Source organism: Corticium candelabrum, chromosome 7 (genome assembly GCF_963422355.1).
Source record: "Corticium candelabrum chromosome 7, ooCorCand1.1, whole genome shotgun sequence".
Taxonomy (NCBI): Eukaryota; Metazoa; Porifera; class Homoscleromorpha; order Homosclerophorida; family Plakinidae; genus Corticium; species Corticium candelabrum.
Genome location: NC_085091.1, coordinates 2,303,096 through 2,322,553, shown reverse-complemented (window position 1 = coordinate 2,322,553; position 19,458 = coordinate 2,303,096). Strand labels below are relative to the sequence as shown.

Below are 19,458 nucleotides of genomic sequence, written 5' to 3'. Positions count from 1 at the left end.
CAGAGCGGGACTGTCAAGAAGACGATGAATTTCTCTGAGCTTTTCAAGCAATCCAACCAGCTCTGCCGCTTTTCTCCGGACGGAACGCACGTGGTGAGGATTAATGAATATGTCCGATGTAGTTTCAATTGCTTTCACGGACTGACTGAATTCTGTCATGTTGTGTGACACAAATCTACAGGCTAGCTGCTCTTCCTATAGGCTGGTCGTTCGAGATGTGGCAACTCTACAGATCACACATCTATACACTTGCCTTGATGCTATCCAATACTTGGAGGTGCGAGAACAAACAAATACCTACATTTGTTTCCGTAGATCTAATGGAGAAATTGTTGTAAATTTTAGTTTATGTACTATTAATACATTCGCAATTATTCGTTCATTTATTTATCGACTGCGCATGTCTAAACCAAGTATCCAATGATGCAACTATATATATATATATATATATATATATATATATATATATATATATATATATATATATATATATATATATATATATATGAAACCAAATACCGGCCAGGTGATGTTTTCCATCCAAATTTCTTGAATGGACGTCCTGGATACTTTGACATCACAGTAAGAAACACATTGCAACCATTCTACATCCCTTGAGTTGCTGAAACATCAGGAATAGTGACAGAAGTGGCTGAGATGGACAAAGATGATCGTCACGATGCAAGGGTGACATATGCAAGCGGGATTTTCTACTCCTTGGTGGTGGAGACGCTCGGTTTTTGGTCACCAGATAGCCTAGAAACTTTAAAATCTATATCTTGTAAAGTTTGTGCTGTGCTAGCTGTTCCTTTCTGGAAAGCTTTAAACAACTTGCTAGAACAACTGTCTGTAAATTATGGTTGTATAACGCTAGAATGATTTCTAGCCGCATGCTTGCGGAAGTAGATAATGTTTTAAGTTGGGACTTTCCTGTATGCTGTTAGTTGTTCAATAAAATTAAAATAAATATATATATATATATATATATATACATGTATATAGTTGCGTGTGTGTGTATATATATATATATATATATATATATATATATATATATATATATATATATATATATATATATATATATATATATATATATAGTTGCATCATTGGATAGCATCAATGATGCAATAATTTATTTATTATTAATATATAATAATAATATATTAATAATAAATAATTTATGTTTTGATCTACAAATTGTTGTGTGCGGCTTCTAACTTAATTTTGACTCAATTTTTTCAACACAAATTTGTTCATGGTTACGCAATGTTAGGTTTCCGTATAAATGTTGTAAGCTAGGAAAGTGATTGATTTCGCGTTAGCGGTTGCAGACAGGTAAGTTCTGTTGTTTGGTATATCCGACAAGACCTGGCATTCACAAACATGAATAAATTAATTAACACTGTTTTGGTAAAAAAATCTGTCACGAACGTTTTCTGGATCTGATCAGCTGTTCGGCCATTGTCTGGTTACCATGTAGGATAAATCCGTATTAATTGCAAATATTGCTCAGTTGTATTGCGTAGCCAGACCCTCTTCGCCATCAAAAGGGTCTGGAGAGGGTCTGGCTATGTGAGACTAATTGCTCAGTGACTGGATTCCAATGAGGGCGTGGTGCATATCTGAGCATGGCAGACATAGGCCACCATTCACACATCCACTTATACCCTGTTTACACGAGCACTTGTAAGCGGGCCAGCACGGTTTCTACGGTACGTGTAAACACAGGCCGAGCCGTGCCAGCTCGGCTCGGTATTTTTAGCCGGGCCAGCGTGGGCCAGCCGGGGCTGGCTCGTGTCAAGTACATCATGTAAATGCATAGCATGCTGGAAAATGAGCCGCACGTGCTCATTTGGTACAAATAGCGCGGAACAAAACAGAGACTCTGTGTCTTATCTGATTGTGGAGTGACCAAGATGTGCAAGAAACAAATCTTTTGAACTCCGTAGCTGCAACAGTCGCCTGGCAATAGTAGGACATCTCGTACACGTCCTACCCATTTCTCGATATGACTGTTGTAAAGCCATATTGAAAAAAACACGAGCAGCTTGGCTTCTATTCATTGCAAACGTAAGCAAACGCAAACTATGTCAATCTCAAGTAACTGATGCATGTTAATGACACACTCATTGAAAGCATTGGCTCTCCTACAGAGTGTGTCATGTAAACGCAGGCTAGAATGCTGGGCTGGCGCAGCTCGGCTTGGCTCAGCTCACTATGCATGCTTGTGTAAACGGGTATGCTGTATGCTCACAGACCGGAAGTCAGTTAACCCCTATACGTTTGACAATGAGTACGCTACTTGCCAAGTCTTATGACTTTTACAAAGCTCTATTTTATGTCTCAAAGCTGAAATTATTATTGTTGTTGTTATCATACAAAGAAATTGTTATGCAAAAATATCATTTAAACTATTGCATAATTTGTTTTATACCATATAAAATGAAATATTGGCGGGGAATTTATTTTGGCAGATTGGCGGATTTTTCAGCGACCGTCAGTATATAATCCGTTATTAATTTGGCCTCCAAGATATGTTGACATCATCAGGCACGAGTATCAGCAAGATGGTAGGTAGTCCTTGCTTGCCGTCGTTGTGCCTATGCAGTAGTTGGAGACCATGCAGTAAGTTAATGAAATGTGAGCCACGAACACAGCTGACAGTAGGCATATATCAGTTATCAAACAATGATGTCTAATCGGCAAAATAAAATCTGCCAATAAGCTTTGTCCATCAATTTCTTAGCAAACCGCCAAAGTAAATTATTGCCAATGTTTCACATCTTATGTGGTATTTATTATTGTTATGGTTAAGAAGTTATGTTTACGTGACTTACCTCGAACACTCAGAGTCTCAAGTGTCCCTTTCATCAATAGTACTTTGCATTCTAGTGGTCTCCCGATTCATTGTATATTCTCTGTGGCATGTACCAACGTGGACTGGTACAAGTCTGGTCATTAGAGCAGCCAGACTGGACATGTAAAATAGATGAAGGATCAGCCGGACTGATCGCAGTCAGATGGAGTCCTGACAGCAGACACATTATGACGACAGCAGACTTTTATGTGAGATACACACACACACACACACACACACACACACACACACACACACACACACACACACACACACCACGCTTTTATATTTACATCAGTGACTGGATTGGCAATGTGTACTCCAATGTGACAAATGACTTAAATCTGTAGTATATTCACATTGTAGTTTGCAGTCTGTCTGTTTGTTTTGCTATCTCTGTCTGTTTATCTGTTTGTATGTCTGTCTGTCTGTCTGTCTGTCTGTCTGCTTGCCTGCCTGTCTGTCTGTCTGTCAGTGTATCTGTTTGTTTGCCTGTCTGTTGGTCTGTCTGTCTATTTGTCTTTCTGTCTGTTTGTCTGTCTTTCTGTTTGTCTGTCTTTCTGTTTTTCTGTCTGTCTGTCTGTCTGTCTTTCTGTTTTTCTGTCTGTCTGTCTGTCTGTCTGTCTATCTGTCTGTCTTTTGCTCTATTTCTTCATTCTAAAATGCCGATGGTTAATGTGTACAGTCAAACAACTTTGAACCGAATGAATGACACTTAACAAAATAGGAAGATTTGTACATCAAATCTTGACTTGTGTGTTGTGTCAGCTGAGAATAACTGTGTGGTCACTCATCAACAAGTCTGTATCTTACATTAAATACCCTAAAGAGGCAAGTCCTGGTAAGATGTACCAATACTGATATTACATCAGACGGTCTTTATTCTGGTATTGCTGTTTATTGAACCTGCTGTACAGGATATGACTTTACGCGTGATGGAAAGTATCTCGCGTTAGCTGAACGTCGAGACTGCAAGGATTATGTCAGCATATTTAGTTGTGATGCATGGCAACTGTGCAAGGTATCCTTCAATGCTGCGCACACCTTGTCTGTTTCTAAACATTAACAGCATGATGGGCTTGACTCTCTCTACTATGCATAACTAACACGTTTTAATAGCAAGACATTAATGAATCAATATGCATTAATAATGAGACTTTCATTGCTTAATATTTTTTAAACTGAAGAAAATTGTGTTGACTGTGATGTATTTGGTTAGCATTTTCCTGTTGAGACAACTGATTTGGCTGGTATCCTCTGGTCACCGAATGGTCGTGTTCTGTGTGTGTGGGATTCTCTTCTCAATGTAAGAGTGTGGCAGTGTTTGCGTTATTGATTTGTGTGTGTGTGTGTGTCTGTCTGTCTGTCTGTCTGTGTGTGTGTCTGTCTGTGTCTGTCTGTGTCTGTGTCCAGTTAGACGGAAGCAATACAGAAGGAGGAGAAGTGCGTGTCCGTCTGTTTGTCTATCTGTCTGTCTGTCTACCTGTTTGTCAAATCTTTATATTTCATATATATGAACTATTACAAGCTATAGATACAAAAGTACGTTATATATCAATTAGACCCATACGGGTCTCTAAAAAATTATCAACTTAGTTTGCAGTTTGTCTGTCTGTCTGTCTATCTGTTTGTCTGTTTGTCTGTCTGTGTGTCTGTATCTGTGTCTGTGTGCGACTGTTTGTGTGCACGTGTGCGTGTGCTTACATGCATGTGTGTCTGTCTGTCTGTCTGTCTGTCTGTGTCTGTCAGGTCTGTGTTTCTTGTGCGTGTGTGCTTGTGTGTCAATGATCTATTTGATGTATCTTGTTGTTTCTTAGTATTCAGTACAACTGTACTCTATGGATGGTCGTTGTTTAACAAAATACTCAGCATATCAATTTGCTCTTGGAGTAAAAACAGTAAGTTGGTCATTCACGAGTCAGTTTCTTGCCATTGGAAGCTATGATCAAAAGGTAATTCTAAAAATTGAATTTACGTATAATATTACATTCATACAGTGAAACACTGATGGAATGTACCCCAAGGGATAGGGAAAACGTGTGTACTATCCGAGGATCAGAGGTACATGCAGTATCGGCGTTTTAATCTATTAGTATTCAAGTATAGTATGGTTTTTGAAGTGAGTGTACGTAATATCCCAAGTATGTGTTAATCAAGTTCCATTGTATCTGCCATTATGCAGACAGCTTAAGAAGCATCAAACATCAAAACTACATGTACATATAGTCTGAAGTTGACTGTCGTTCTGTATGGTGTCGATGTTAGTTAGACAAAGACACAGATTGACACATTATTGGATGACAAAATCTGGGAGTAAACAGGACTCACATCAAACCCAATATTAAACTTTAGTTTATGGAGTAGAAACTATGCCAGTGTTTAGCAATCGTAAATAACTGACTTGCTTATTATTTGTAGGTTCGACTATTAAACAACATTACATGGAAGGCGATAGGCAACTTTACGCATACCCCATCCGTAGAAACATCAAGAGATCTTGTGCGTTTAGATATATGGGCTCTCCACTATTGCCAGATATCTTGTGTATGGTTTCTATCCAGGTAGTGTACCGAGAAGTACAGAAAAGACTTCCGGCCATGTCGACAGACTCAATGGCGTATTCTAACAACGTCTTCAGAACTGAGAGCAAATGTGAGTGTAATTCTGAATGCACTTTGTGTCTCATCTATTCCTCTCTCTCGTCTGTCTGTAATTCTGAATTCATATTTGGCATAACGTCCTTCCGTAAGAGTGACTGTCTGCTTTGTTATTTGCAATGAACCATAGTGATCACATGACTGATTAGCACAGCCCAGCACAACTTGATTAGTTGAAGAAGCCTCCAATAGGTCTTTACATTGAGTGCATGCATGAGCTTACATATTTAGCTTGATAGCTGTGTTGCAACTTGCTCATATTCTAGTTTAGTGTTATTGTAGTAATAGTTTTATTGTCACAGATGAAGTCGCTGAAGGAACAGTCAAGTTTTCTCTCGTCAAACCCGATCCTGATAAACCGAATCCGTCGGTTGGAGTCGGGCTGGTGATATTTAGTCATGACAGTCGCTACATGGCAACAAGAAATGGTCAGCTGGTATTGCTTTGTAGTCAATAATTTGTAGAAAGAAGTTGATCTTGCAGACAACATGCCGACAGTGCTATGGATTTGGAAAATACCGACACTCAAACTGGCTGTTGCTTTGGTACAGAGTTTGCCCATCAAACGTAATCATTCTAAATTACCCTTTAGTATAGTATAAATATGCTGTGAATTTCTTGTGTTGCTAGAATTTGAATGGGATCCGTGTCAACAGCGTCTTGCTCTTTGCACTGGCAATAATAAAGTCTATATGTGGTCGCCAGCAGGATGCATTACAGTCAATGTCCCTAGCGATTGTAAGATGCTGGTCTGTTTTGTCTATCAATTTGTTTTGTTTGTCTGTTTGTTTGCTGAGTTGTCTATTCATTATGCATAGCACACTACCATGGTACAGTTAAGAACTTTGGATACTGCTGTGGGTCATTTCAGTTGGACAATTTAGTAATTTATTCCGTCAATATGGTTGAATATTGATTTAGTTTTACTGGTAGTAAATCAAGGCAGTAAGTGTAAACATTGGTTTACAGCATGGCTATGATACATTCCATTGCTTACTGAATCCAACTGCAGAGAAAGGGAGAACACATCTTATACATAGAAATAGTTTAGATGTGTTTGTGGTAAACCTCCTAATGAATAAAACAGATGAATGAGGACTTCCATTGCTTTATTAGACTTGCTCTATTTTTGGCAAGAAGGGAACTACAGTATGGTTTCAATGGGATGAGCTAAGGGAGAGTGCATACATTGTAGCTAATTTTGAATTCGAGGCGGTATGATTATTTGAAAATAGTGTCAGGTGGATTAGACTGGGAGGGAGAATTCATGCATTAATATTGAGACACTGAAGGAAGGAAACTACCTGCTGGTGAGCTGATCACACATGGAAATGATTTGTCCTGACCAGAAAGAGACAGGCACAGAGAGGAGAGAGAGAGCAGTTGAAAGATGCACAATTATATTATTCCTGGTCAGACAGTCAAACTACTACAGACATCTAATTGTTTGAAAGTGCTTTCTCTTACTTGGTTGTTTATTTTTTAAAAGGTATCTTGGGTATAATAGACATAGACTGTAGATTCATGAGTGCAGGAAATAGGAGAGACAAAGATACGCTAAAACCACTTCCAGAGGGTGTGGCTATTCAACACGCCTTGTAAATTAATAAATAGACCCTTGAAATAAGTAGTCATGAACAAAGATGACTCGTTTTGAATTAAAGGTTATACACGTATGCACTTGGGTTTGCAGACCTTGAGTTATGTGATGGATGCTTGTGCCAATTTCTGTTTCATTGGATTAGGAGGGTGCCAGCAACAGCAGAGCAGTTCTAGGAAATGTCATTCAATAACAGCCCACCCGTTGTGTTGTGGATTCTGTATATGAATACTTTAGTGGTGCCAAAATATATTTGTTTTTTTATTAGCTTTGTTCAATGTGGTTGCTCTGGGGTGGAATCCTACTGGTAAATCTCTCACTCTCCTTGGGAAAGATCAATTTTGTGTCTGTTATCTGACAGACACAAGCATAGACTGAACACCAAGTGAGCAATGATTTTTTTCTGCAATGATTGATTTGTCTGTAGCGATGATAACTTAATTTGCACATAAAGAATACTCTCAAAAGAACTAAGTCGTAGCTGTTCCATGTTATAAAGCTTATTCATTGTATAAGGATTGCCGATATGGACTGCTAGTCATTTATTTAGGGCATAAGAATTGCTGATTAGCAGAAACAAATTGTTGCTTGTTGAAATGTTCAAAGATGTCTACGAGAAGGCATTGAAATGATCACGTTAGCTTCACCTGGCAAAGAACAGGGAGATGATCAGATGGAAACCGACTGCTCGGAAGTCCTGTTTCCTGTGAGAGAACTTCGGAGGGAAGGCCACCGAGAGCTGCTGTGATGTCCAACCCGCGATCGCACGTCATCCAAACGTAATCCAGAGTTCCAGAGAAGTTGTGAGTGTAGTTGGTTAGCTGGGGTGTCGAATCAGGTTGCTTAGACATTTGCCAGTCGTGGGAACTCTTCAGGTGGAGGCTGTGCTTGGGGTTAGGATAGGGAAGAATCAATCGAGCTTCAGTAGCTGTGGCCAGATCTGTGTGAGTGTTGCTCAAATTGCCTTGCTTGATAAGCTGAATGGCAGCAGAATCTGGAGTACAGTTGAAATCACCACAAAGAATAACAGGCAGTTTGGATGGCTGACAATATCGGCCAGTTCGTCCAGAAGAATGACTTGGAACTGTCACAGTACTGAATGCCTCGAGAGCCTTCAGACATGCTTCTGTCTGCATTACTTGAACGTGAGGGAATTGGTAATTGGAGGTGATGTGGACCGTTGCAACGACTAGCTCTCTGCCCGTTTTTCGGTGCCGTAATCGAACCATGCATGCAACTTGGCCGTAGCCTGCACAGAAGTGATCCATACTGCGATCACAAAACTTGACCATTTGTGATGGCTGAACTCCGATCTCACGTTCGGGAAAACACTTTGCAATCTAAATAAACAACTCGATTAGATACACAAGAGACTAATGAATATCCAAATCTCAATTGACCTCTTTAGATAGAACAATATCTTTCTCTTCAATCACTTCAAACACAGATTCCTTCCAGCACACCATGTTTCCTGCAAGAAAGCGGTCATTCTAAATCAAGTTCGGTCTCTAAGCAACAAGTAGATCTCACCGATGGTTACACCCTGGCATGGCTGTCCACTGTATGGTGTCTTCCGTGCATAACGGAACCCATACTCAGTCGATCTCAACCACTGACCAAACCAATTTACGTGATTCTCTCGAGCCAAGTGCCCACTTTTCACAGAAGTCACCGTTCCATCTGGTTTCTCAACCAGAAATGTCTGGACTTCTTGTAGACATAGTAGGTCAGGAGAATGATACAGAATCTATTAGCAGCAAGACATAATATCAATATTCTGTGTCTGCTGTGCTTGACATTGCACACTGACTCACCTCGCGTCGAATTAGTTCTCTCCTCCTCAGCCAGCTTCGTGTATCATCTGATGAGTATGGAAACCAGCTCTCTCTAGCCAAGTGGTCTGCCAACACATTGTACTGCATCACAGTGAAAGATGTGCTATCAGCTTCAGGAAGGGAAAGACCAAACTGAAAGAAGTAACTTCGTTTGTTAAGGATTATCATACATATGCAGTTTTAATATTATTCACACCTTGACTCCTTCTTCCGTTATGATGGGTGGTACAGGTGGAAGTGGTGTAGCCCTCCTCAACAGTGTGCCATCTTGGTTAATCTTTACCAAAGGTGAGTCAGCCAGAGCAGTGATCAGATCAGCAGATGAGGTCTTTAGAGTTGCCAGCCGTGGAAACTTCACCAGTTCATCAACAGACACCCATCCTCCATATTTCACGATATCCTCTTTTGTCACCAATGAATCCAAACCAAGAGCTTCGGTCGTAGATCGTTTGCCAAGTTGTTGAAGAAATCGATCGAAGAGGAAATTCTGATTGGAGAAGTAGTATTCAACTTGTTTCCGTATGGCCTGCTGCGTTGAAGGAGAAGCAAGTGGTGGTATACTCATATCTCCTCTATTTAGAAACAGAGGTGATATCTTTCCAAGGTCAAGATAGAATGGAGATGATGACAGCAAAGGACTACTGCCAAGAGATCTCGTTCCTTGACGTCGTCGAATGAATCCTCGATCGTGACTGACTTCAAGGAGCATAGAATGATCAGCCGCTTCGGCAATCTCCCAAGCAGTTGCTTTGACTGCTTTCATTCTGTTGAACGCCAACAAAGACCTCACCGGTACAAATCCCAATGGGCCGTCCGCAATCATTCTGCCAAAAAGGGCATCCGTCGCCAAATTTTCATCAGAAAACCAAAATTCCAACTGAGTGACAATGAATGCCTGCCTCGGTAATTGTCGAACCATGTGTATCGGTTCGTAAATGAAAGGAGAAGGTGGTGGATAAGGCAGCAGCCTGTTTCTGTAACATGGAGCACGAACAGACACCTCTAGTAGCTGGTGTCCTTGCAGAGCCTGGATCAGATCCTCGGTCTCCACAACCAATCCTTTTATCCTCGGATGGTCCAGTAGCTCCTTGATAGGAACAAAGCAGTCAGCATCCATGATGGACTGAATTTTCAGATCATAAGCACTATTCTCAGGACTGAGGACGGATTCCACTTGACTGGCAACAAACGCCATGAGACTCTTCTGACGGTTTCTCTGGCGGTCACGATTCATCTGAGCATACTGAGCTCTACAAGCAACAACACCACCTCACAAACAAGCCGACAAAACAAAACGTACTCATAGAAGTGTCCCAACAGGGATTGTGTTGTCGTGTACGAACAGGTCGGAACAGGGAAGTCATCTACATTTGTCTGCGTTCCCCAAACTCATTAATCAGTCAAACCTAGGCTGAGACAAGGGGAGTACCCAACACCTCAATTACGAATGCTGGTTGCATAGAAAATGCGGCGTATGCAGGGAAACGGTAGGTCTCACGAGTCAATTTCGACGCTTGAATGGTTTCTCAGCGACCAGTCGAGACTTCTACCCTCTAACTTGTTGAAACGCTAGGCGGATATACCAACCGAGTAGGTAATCCTTGACGCGTGCGTATCCAGAGTAATAATAGCAACGAAAGTCAAACTCTGTCGTCGTCACAACGCAAGCTCAATGCCGTGTATGCATCAACGTTGCAGCATTGACTCCTGCGCACGTGAGGTTGAGTCAGTTTTTCGCCCACGCAGGTGGCTTCTTACGTGTTCATTTCTTACCTCTTTTTTCCTTGACGTCGCTTGTTTTTCTTCTTCTCGTCCCCAGAAGGACTCGTTTCGTGGAAGGTCAATTCCTTGAGTGTGAAACCTTCTGAATTGAGAGACAGGATGAGGTTTTCTATCGCACCTGGCTCGACCTCGGATATCGTTTCTGTACGGAAGGTTGATGACGAGCCGTGTTTTGAATGGTACTCTGAGACGGCCATCGGAATCGGCATCGGGCACAGCTCTGCAGCGGCCATGGCGCTGGATATGTCACAATTGAAGAGGGTTACGCTGACACGACTATCTATCAACGTCGCTTGCGCCAAACAGCGGGTCTGATGCAATGAATGCATCATTACATCACGACTTCCGATGCGGTTTACAAATTGTACGTAGCGCGTTCTCTGATTGGGTAATGAAGACCAGAGGTCACGAGGTAGGCGTGGTTTTTGGCAGCGCCCGTGGTTTCCGCTTTCTCGACAGGAGAAACTATCCGATTTGTATGCGTTGTTGCATTTCCAAACTCTCCAACACTTCAATACAAAACATGGAGTTACCTTACTTTGCGTGTGCAACGAGAAAGCATCAACTTGTAGGTCGAGTTCAGTGTTTTGGTTGAAGCCCACGCATTCACGCCCCTTAGGTATATGCATACGTTGTTTGCCGCTGTTGACATCCGTCGTTTAGCGGTGATAAGTTCTCAGACATTAGAGGGAAAACGAGTGCATTGTTTTCAGTCCTCTTCGAAACGTACCGAACGACAACATAAGTTTCTATTCTAGGACAACGAAGGCGTTTTCGTGAAGCCAGAGGTATGTAGAGGCGTGGCATTTGCGGTATCTCGATAAGGAAGTGTTGTCTTTCGTCAAGGAAATTACTTGTGGTCTGGCATCCCTGTAAGGTCTTTTATTAGATTATATCCATGTAAGACGTGCATGCCATAAATCTAACATATCGTTGGTGGGTCTGAAGGCTAGCTCAAGAGGTAACTGAACTATTACTAACTATTCCATAGCAACTTCCGATGACACCATTGCGTGTATTGTCATTGCAAATTTGAGCTCTTTGTCTTCATGCATGAGTTTGAGCAACTCTTGTGCTTGATCATTTGCCTTGCAAAGCAGGAATTGTGGTTGCTTTCAAGATCTTGAAATTGTTGGTCGTTGCTAACTTGGAAAGGTTGTTCCTGGTGTACATCTTGTTACTGAGAAATTTCTTGTGGTGTCAAGTTATGAGCACTAAGCTGTGTTTCTGTCTACCTTGGGATTGAATAGATGAAACTGAATTTTAGGTGAGGTGTGTTCTGTATCAATTTGAGTACAAATCAACTGTAGTATTAACTGTGCTTCAATAATTATTTGACAATACAAGAGATCAGTTTCATGTACTGGTTTGAGAGAATAAAACATGAATGGAGAATGACAACCTTTATGTGTATTACTACAGTACTTGTATTTTGAAGTACATGTAAAGACTGTCTTGTTGTAAGTATATTCTGTGACTCGTGCATGCTAGTTGTTTTAGCAGCTTAATTAATTAAACAGCTAGAGTCAACACAATTGGTATTCACATTGAAGCTACCACCTGCTATAGCACGTTGCTTTGCAATGACTTAGTGTATACACATACCATTTGATCAGTGACCAGGTTAACACACATTTTCAGACTATATCAGGGGACACATCTTTCAATTGCCATAATGTATACATCCTCGAGTTGCTGAAACATCAAGAACGTGGCAGCAGTGGCTGATATGGACAAGGGTGATTTCTGCCAGTGGGTTTTTTACCCCTTCGTGGTGGAAACGCTTGGACTTTGGTCGCCAGATAGTTAGAAACGTTGAAATCAATAGCTTCGAATGTCTGTCCTGTTCTAGCTGTTCCTTTCTGGAAGACTTTCAAGAATTTGTTAGAGCAGCTTCTATAATTTTGGCTTTATAACACTAGAATGATTCCTAGCCACATGCTTGCAGAAATGGATGATGTTTTGAGTTGGGACTTTCCTGTGTGAGTAAATAGTTTTGAGTGTACGTGTACCCACAGTGGTGGGTACATGTGTGTGTTTGTTTATCTACATAATATATATATATATATATATATATATATATATATATATATATATATATATATATTACACAGTAGTTAGAGTTGGGGAGGGGATGTTTAGGTAGTTGGGGTGTTGATATATAGAATAAAAATTGTAGTATATTTAAAATTATAAAGCTGTGTTTGTGTGTGTTTGTGTGTGTGTGTGTGTGTGTGTGTGTGTGTGTGTGTGTGTGTGTGTGTGTGTGTGTGTGTGTGTGTGTGTGTGTGTGTGTGTAGCCCAGACCCAGCTTTTTTAAGCATAGAATATGAAGGTGGAAGTAAGAAGGATTTTTTGCCAGTAGTTAGCAACTAACTCAAAATTGCAGTAAAAACCTGTCTTTGAAAGGGGTTATTAGTTTTAGTGCTTTCCTTCCAGCCAGGATGAGACACCATAGTTCTTCTCAGAAGCAGACACACAAATTTAGCTGTGAATTGTAACACACATCTAGTCTTCTAGGCTAAAACGTGATCAAGTCGTCTGTAGAGTTGACAGGACACGTGTTCCATTTGCATGTACATTGTGCATTCATCTTGCAGACGTCTTCTATACACAAGCTGATGATAATGCAGTGACACATCTATAGTATGATCTGTATATGCTACTCCTCAGTACTAGAAACACTGCCTATCAACATATGCTAGTTTGCCCGTCTTTTGCTATGTCTAATATTCTCACGGCAGCAATGAATGTCCTAATTAACTACCTCAATATTTGTGTTTTCGACTCCTCTAGCTTCTAGTTGTTCCACACCAGCAATTTAGTTTACATATGTCAAATCAAAGGTAGGCCCACCATTTTCCACACGTATATTACTAGAATCAATAACAGTTCTGGCCTTTTCTGTTGGACCAATGAATGACATGACGACAGGAAGAACAACCATACCATGTAAGAATCCAAGACTTATCACAAGGAACAGAGTTTTGAAGAAAGTACGGAAGATGGAAGATGTAAGTGTCAGAGAATGCCAGTGTAGAACACCAACACCCAATATGGTCAATACAGCTCCTTGCACTTTGAGATAACCTAACTAATAAGAATGCATCTACAGCACGCTCATCTCGTGTGTTGAACTTGGATACCATGAAAGCATACGTTATGTGTGCACAAAAGTCAACAAAAAATCCAATGCAAAGGATAAGGTTGATCATTGATATTGAATCCAAGTTGATGCCCCAGGACTTCATAATACCGATCACCCCACATCAATGGACACAATGGCGAGGATGATGAGAAAAGCACAGAATGGATGAGGAATTATGAGTATCGACACGATCAACATGGCTATGAGAGCGATACCAATATTCTGCAATGTGTTAGGAAGGACTGCAGTGTATTGATCATAGTATATAAATGCCGGATGATAAGCCACCAGACCATGATGCTTGGCAATGTCTCGGAATGTTGTCATCATGCCACGGTCTAAGTTAGCATCAGTGAGACTATTGGTCTGAATGAAGAAACGCGTCGCTTTGATGGGACGTCTCCTTGTTGAATTGAATATCTAATTTGTACTGTTTGTAGAATGGATGCTCCAAGAATTGCGTTAGAAGAATATTCATAGCTTGGCTTCTAGTAGCACTTGCAGCACATGGCCCTTGTGTTTTGTTCATAAAGTTCACGAAGTCGTGCAACCACCGCGTGACTTTATGTGGTGAGGCAGCTTCAACGTATTTTGTGTTGATCAAGTCAGTGATTGCACTGTCCATGTCTGCACAGTCTCATCCAGTAGTCGGCTGGCTCTGTCTTCATGAACATCACCTGCAGTCCATACTCAACAAAAAAAGAATTTTTGTTATCTGTCAAAGTATATATACGTGTTAGAGTCATCTCTGGCTAAATTTCTCAATTCTATGCCTTCTTTCACTCTGGTGCATCCGTACACTGACACTGCAATGTAGATGGCAAACACCACCATGACGGCTACTTTTACTTGTTTCTTTGACTAAAAACGGTCCATAGAATTGACAGATCACTTTTACCACGAGATGTTCCTCCTGTTCTACCACAATCTTGCCATCCTTCTTTACTCCTCTGCTGCAGCAGACGATATGTCTAGCCATTTTTTCACACTCTGACTTGGGTAGCACAACTTGTAACGTAACCGCATGGCAGTTGGCGTCTTCACGACGAGCGTCATATGCCATGAATGCTGCAAACAACGTAATTTGCAGGATGTAATCAAAAATGACCGACATTGATGTGTAAATACAAAACATCAGGACAGATGGGAACAACGTAATGGCACCAACCGTGAATACCAGAAAATCTGTAATGGAGGTGACTGTGATAGAAACTGGCGCCTCCGTGAAACTGTTTGGCTCATTCTTGTTTCTACAGTATCTTCAGGCTTCGTATGACGATATGCCTCAATGATAATGAACATGCCATTTACCTCTATACCTGCAACAAACGATCATGGTACATTTAGATTGTTGAATGTTAGTATACCATGGTCACGTGACGTGCAACCAGTCTCGAGAGCATATTCAGATGGCGTATATATAGTGTGCAATAAGTTAATTCTTGTTAATATCACACTTTCCTTACATAGGCTACACGTCACGTGACCATGAGGAAATGCAAACACAACACACAGACACGAGTACACACACACACACACACACACACACACACACACACACACACACACACACACACACACACACACACACACACACACACACACACACACACAGTATGATTAGCGTGCTACATGGCTTTTGCAGAGGGATTCCGCAGCCGACAACCTCGCCCTTCATGCTGAAAAGCCGTCTAGCATGCTAATCTTACGCTGTGTCCACACTAGACCAGAAATGGATTGCGATGTGATCAAGCTAAAAGTCTGCAAGTTTACTGGCCACGCCCATATCACATGATGTTGATGCTTCCGTGTCAATCTCATCCTATTACGCGCACTCACACTCGTCCATCAATGATAACATAATAGTCGTGGCATTTACAGCTAACGGTGCTGTGGTTGGCATCTTCCAAAGTGTCCAATTATGTCAACAGAAAGAAATGTGACGTTCAAGTACCAACGTGTCACAGTGTCAACTAGACCTAGAATAGAGGCCGTCCTTGAATACAAGCCGCAGTTCCGTAACCTTGTTAGAAATAGAGGCCGCGGCCACTATTCGAAGAAATACGGTACCAAATGAACTATACACATTAAATTCGTTGTTTTTGCCCGTCTTTTATTAGGTCTATCAAGCTCAAGGCAACAATGAATGTTCTAATTAACTACCTCACTTTTGTTTTTCTTGACTCCTTTAGCTTCTAGTTCTTCTACACTACCAATTTTGTTTATATATGTCAAGTCAAAGTTAGGACCACCGTTTTCCGCATGTTTATGACTAGAATCAATTACAGTTCTGGATTTTTCTGCTGGACCAATGAGTGACATGACGACAGGAAGAACAACCATACCATGTAAGAATCCAAGACTTATCACAAGGAACAGAGTTTTGAAGAAAGTACGGAAGATGTAAGTGTTAGAGAATGCCAGTGGTAGAACACCCAATATGGTGGATACAGCTCCTTGCACTATGGGATAACCTAACTGATAGAGTGCATCTACAGCGCGCTCGTCTCGTGTTTTGAACTTGGATACCATGAAAGCATACGTTATGTGTGCACAAAAGTCAACAGAGAATCCAATGCAAAGAATGAGGTTGATCATTGATATTGAATCCAAGTTGACACCCCAGAACTGCATAATACCGATCACCCCCACATCAATGGACACAATGGCGAGGACGATGATAAAAGCACAGAATGGATGAGGGATTATGAGTATTGACACGATCAACATGGCTATGAGAGCTATACCAATATTCTGCAATGTGTTAGGAAGGACTGCAGTGTATTGATCATAGAATATAAATGCTGGATGATAAGCCACCAGACCGTGACGCTCAGCGATATCTCGGAACGTCGTCATCATGCCGCTGTCTAAGTTAGCATCAGTGAGATTATTGGTCTGAATGAAGAAACGCGTTGCTTTGATGGACGTTTGGTTGTCGTTGAATTGAATATCCAATTTGTACTGTTTGTAGAATGGATGCATCAAGAAGTTGTGAAGAATATTCATAGTTTGGCTCTTATTAGCACTTGCAGCACGTTGCCCTTGTGTTTTGTTCATAAAGTCCAAGAAGTCGTGCAACCACCACGTGACCTTCCGTGGTGACGCGGCTCCCACATATTTTGTGTTGATCAAGTCAGTGATTGCACCGTCAATGTCACTCTGCACGGTCTCATCCCAGTAGTCGGTTGGCTCTGTCTTCATGAACATCACCTGCAGTTTATACTCAACAAAGAATTCATTTTGTCTGTCAAAGTATATATGCGTGTCAGAGTCATCTCTGGCTAAATTTTTTAGTTCTAATCCTTCTTTCACTCTGGTGCATCCGTACACTGACACCGCAACATAGATGGCAAACACCACCATGATGGCTGCTTTTACTGGCTTTTTTACTAAAAACGGTCCATAGAATTGTCGGATCACTTTTACCGCAAGATGTTCCTCCTGTTCTGCCACAATGTTGCCATCCTTCTTTACTCCTCCGCTGCAGCAGATGCGATATGTCCGGCTCTTTTCTTCAGACTCTGACTTGGGCAGCACAACTTGCAGGGTGACGGCATGACGGTTGGCATCTTCACGACGAGCGTCGTATGCCATGAACGCTGCAAATAACGTAATTTGCAGGATGTAATCAAAAATGACCGCCACTGATGTGTAAATACAAAACAGCTGGACAGATGGGAAGAACGTAATGGCGCCTATGGCAAATCCCAGAAAATCTGTAATGGAGGTGATTGTAATAGAAACTGCCGCCTCCACAAAAGTATGGTTCATTCTTGTTTCTACAGTATCTTCAGGCTTCGTATGACGATAAGCCTCGATGATGATGAACATGTCATCTACCCCTATACCTGCAACAAACAATATGGTACATTAGGTTGTTTTTATTATATGTTACCGTTACAGTATGCTTGCGCTGTGTACTAGAACGAGTGGGGGTCAAGCAAATGCATGAATCTCAGTCTTGCAATCAAGTGATTCTAGTGAGTCTGAATGTGTTAGAGCACTTGTGTGGCAAATTGATCATCAGATGAGTATAGCGTGTTTGTGAGAGATAGTGTATTGGTATAGCAAGACTTTAGTGTATGTACTCAATATGTGGTGTAAAATCATTAGCGAAAACAGTGAAGAGTCTTACCCATAATGAGAAATGGCATTGTGCCCACCACGTTGCAGAAGTCAACACCAATTGCAGAGAGAAAACCAATGGTCGCAGCTACAGCCAAGCCTGGTGATAACACACCCAATTGACCGACCATTGGCTTGGTACGTACCCAGTCCAACATAATGAGTGACACCACAGCAAACGTGATGAGCAAAGTAAACGAAATAGAGAAGAGAGGTATCACAGCTTTTGTTACAGCCGCCATTTCTGTGTCGATTGCCTGAGATGTGGATGGCTTGAAATCGATAATGTCAGAGTGAAAATTCTTCAAGTGATTGAGTACTTCTTCTTCCCATTTTTTACTGTCTTCCGTATCTCTGAGCCAGAATTCCATCTTGGCAGCGGCAGCACTAGCGATGTGATGTGGTATATGGTACTCGTACTCTAGTCCACCCAGGTTGTTACCAAGAAACAAGAAGTCACCATTATCTGACTCAGCGACTGGAAACGTGAAGTTTTGCTGTAGATATTTGGATCTGTTGGTGTAGATGAGTTGTAGGAGAGAATCATGCACACACTGTTCTTCTTTGACGGCACAGACCTGTTTGTACGGAAGAGGTGACGAATGATTTTTGACGAAATCTGCAAGACGGATCATTTCTGTCATCACATCTTCTCGGATTACCGTCTTGACAGCAGACATTTTGGGAATAATTATCAGATGAACAAACCTGCCGAAGTTTGACAGGCGAAGACTGTCGAATTCCTTGGTGTCATTCATGACAAACAAACTTCCTGCCACGCTTCGCTCGTCCTTGGCAGCCCCGTTGGTGGGAGTGAAGAGATACTCGCTGCTTGTTTCTTCATGAAGTCGTATCATACCGATAGCGAGCAAGGCAGCCACCAGTGTGGGAATAATGATGAAAGGTAAAGGTTGACGAGCCACAAACATGCCATAGCGAGCGAACACACCCTGGAGTAGTCTGTGAACACAGTCCAGACGACAGCGATTGAAGCGTATAGATTTCATCGGAGACAAGACTTGCTCTGTAAAGTGGAGAGACAACTAGGCGTTATATAGCTAGAAGTGTGGGTTATCACGGACTGCATAAATTTATGATTCCTCGTTTCCTGTGCGTGACACGGTAAGAACTAAGGCTTCCTGTTCTGCCCCTATAGTTGCTGTCTTTCTCTACTGACAGCGAGAGACGTGTACTCTAGGAGGCACGTAGACAAAAAGAGTCAGACAGGCAGATGTGCATGTGGACGTACGGTGGTCACTTCATGACTGATAGTACAGTACTGTACGCGCGGAGAAGAGACTTTTAATTTTGACGTCTACCGAAGTATGGCCATTGGGTTCATTTTTGAAACATTGAACTAAAGATCTATGTGGAACGATAAGAATATGCGCAACATCCGGTGATCAATGTTGCAATAACACGCGCCCACCCAATGATGCTATGATAATTGG

General features: G+C 41.5%; 3 protein-coding genes across 4 annotated transcripts; 1 reads left to right on the top strand and 2 right to left on the bottom strand.

The window, feature by feature from the left end:
* The first annotated feature begins 9 nt into the window (after positions 1 to 9).
* Positions 10 to 7,518, top strand: LOC134181991 (WD repeat-containing protein WRAP73-like). The gene is made up of 13 exons (XM_062649298.1): positions 10 to 93; positions 182 to 277; positions 2,893 to 3,066; positions 3,626 to 3,698; positions 3,775 to 3,878; positions 4,077 to 4,163; positions 4,675 to 4,809; positions 5,276 to 5,356; positions 5,419 to 5,509; positions 5,817 to 5,942; positions 5,998 to 6,081; positions 6,145 to 6,252; positions 7,383 to 7,518. The coding sequence occupies exons 1-13, from the start codon at positions 25 to 27 to the stop codon at positions 7,490 to 7,492; spliced, it is 1,338 nt and encodes a 445-aa protein (XP_062505282.1). The 5' UTR covers positions 10 to 24; the 3' UTR covers positions 7,493 to 7,518.
* Positions 7,519 to 7,663: 145 nt separating this feature from the next.
* Positions 7,664 to 11,032, bottom strand: LOC134181990 (uncharacterized). Of its 2 annotated transcripts, none has more exons than XM_062649296.1 (6): positions 10,723 to 11,032; positions 9,146 to 10,199; positions 8,929 to 9,081; positions 8,645 to 8,861; positions 8,515 to 8,585; positions 7,664 to 8,454 (listed from the first exon to the last, which is right to left on the bottom strand). In XM_062649296.1, exons 1-6 carry the CDS (start codon positions 10,962 to 10,964, stop codon positions 7,747 to 7,749), a joined length of 2,445 nt encoding a protein of 814 aa, XP_062505280.1. In that variant the 5' UTR covers positions 10,965 to 11,032; the 3' UTR covers positions 7,664 to 7,746. The 2 variants fall into 2 exon arrangements, with proteins under 2 accessions (XP_062505280.1, XP_062505281.1); XM_062649297.1 differs by lacking the exon at positions 10,723 to 11,032 and adding an exon at positions 10,448 to 10,614.
* Positions 11,033 to 13,990: 2,958 nt separating this feature from the next.
* Positions 13,991 to 19,014, bottom strand: LOC134182438 (patched domain-containing protein 3-like). Its single transcript, XM_062649840.1, has 6 exons — positions 18,018 to 19,014; positions 16,048 to 17,730; positions 15,034 to 15,198; positions 14,802 to 14,947; positions 14,613 to 14,740; positions 13,991 to 14,282 (listed from the first exon to the last, which is right to left on the bottom strand). Exons 1-6 carry the CDS (start codon positions 19,012 to 19,014, stop codon positions 13,991 to 13,993), a joined length of 3,411 nt encoding a protein of 1,136 aa, XP_062505824.1.
* Positions 19,015 to 19,458: the final 444 nt, after the last annotated feature.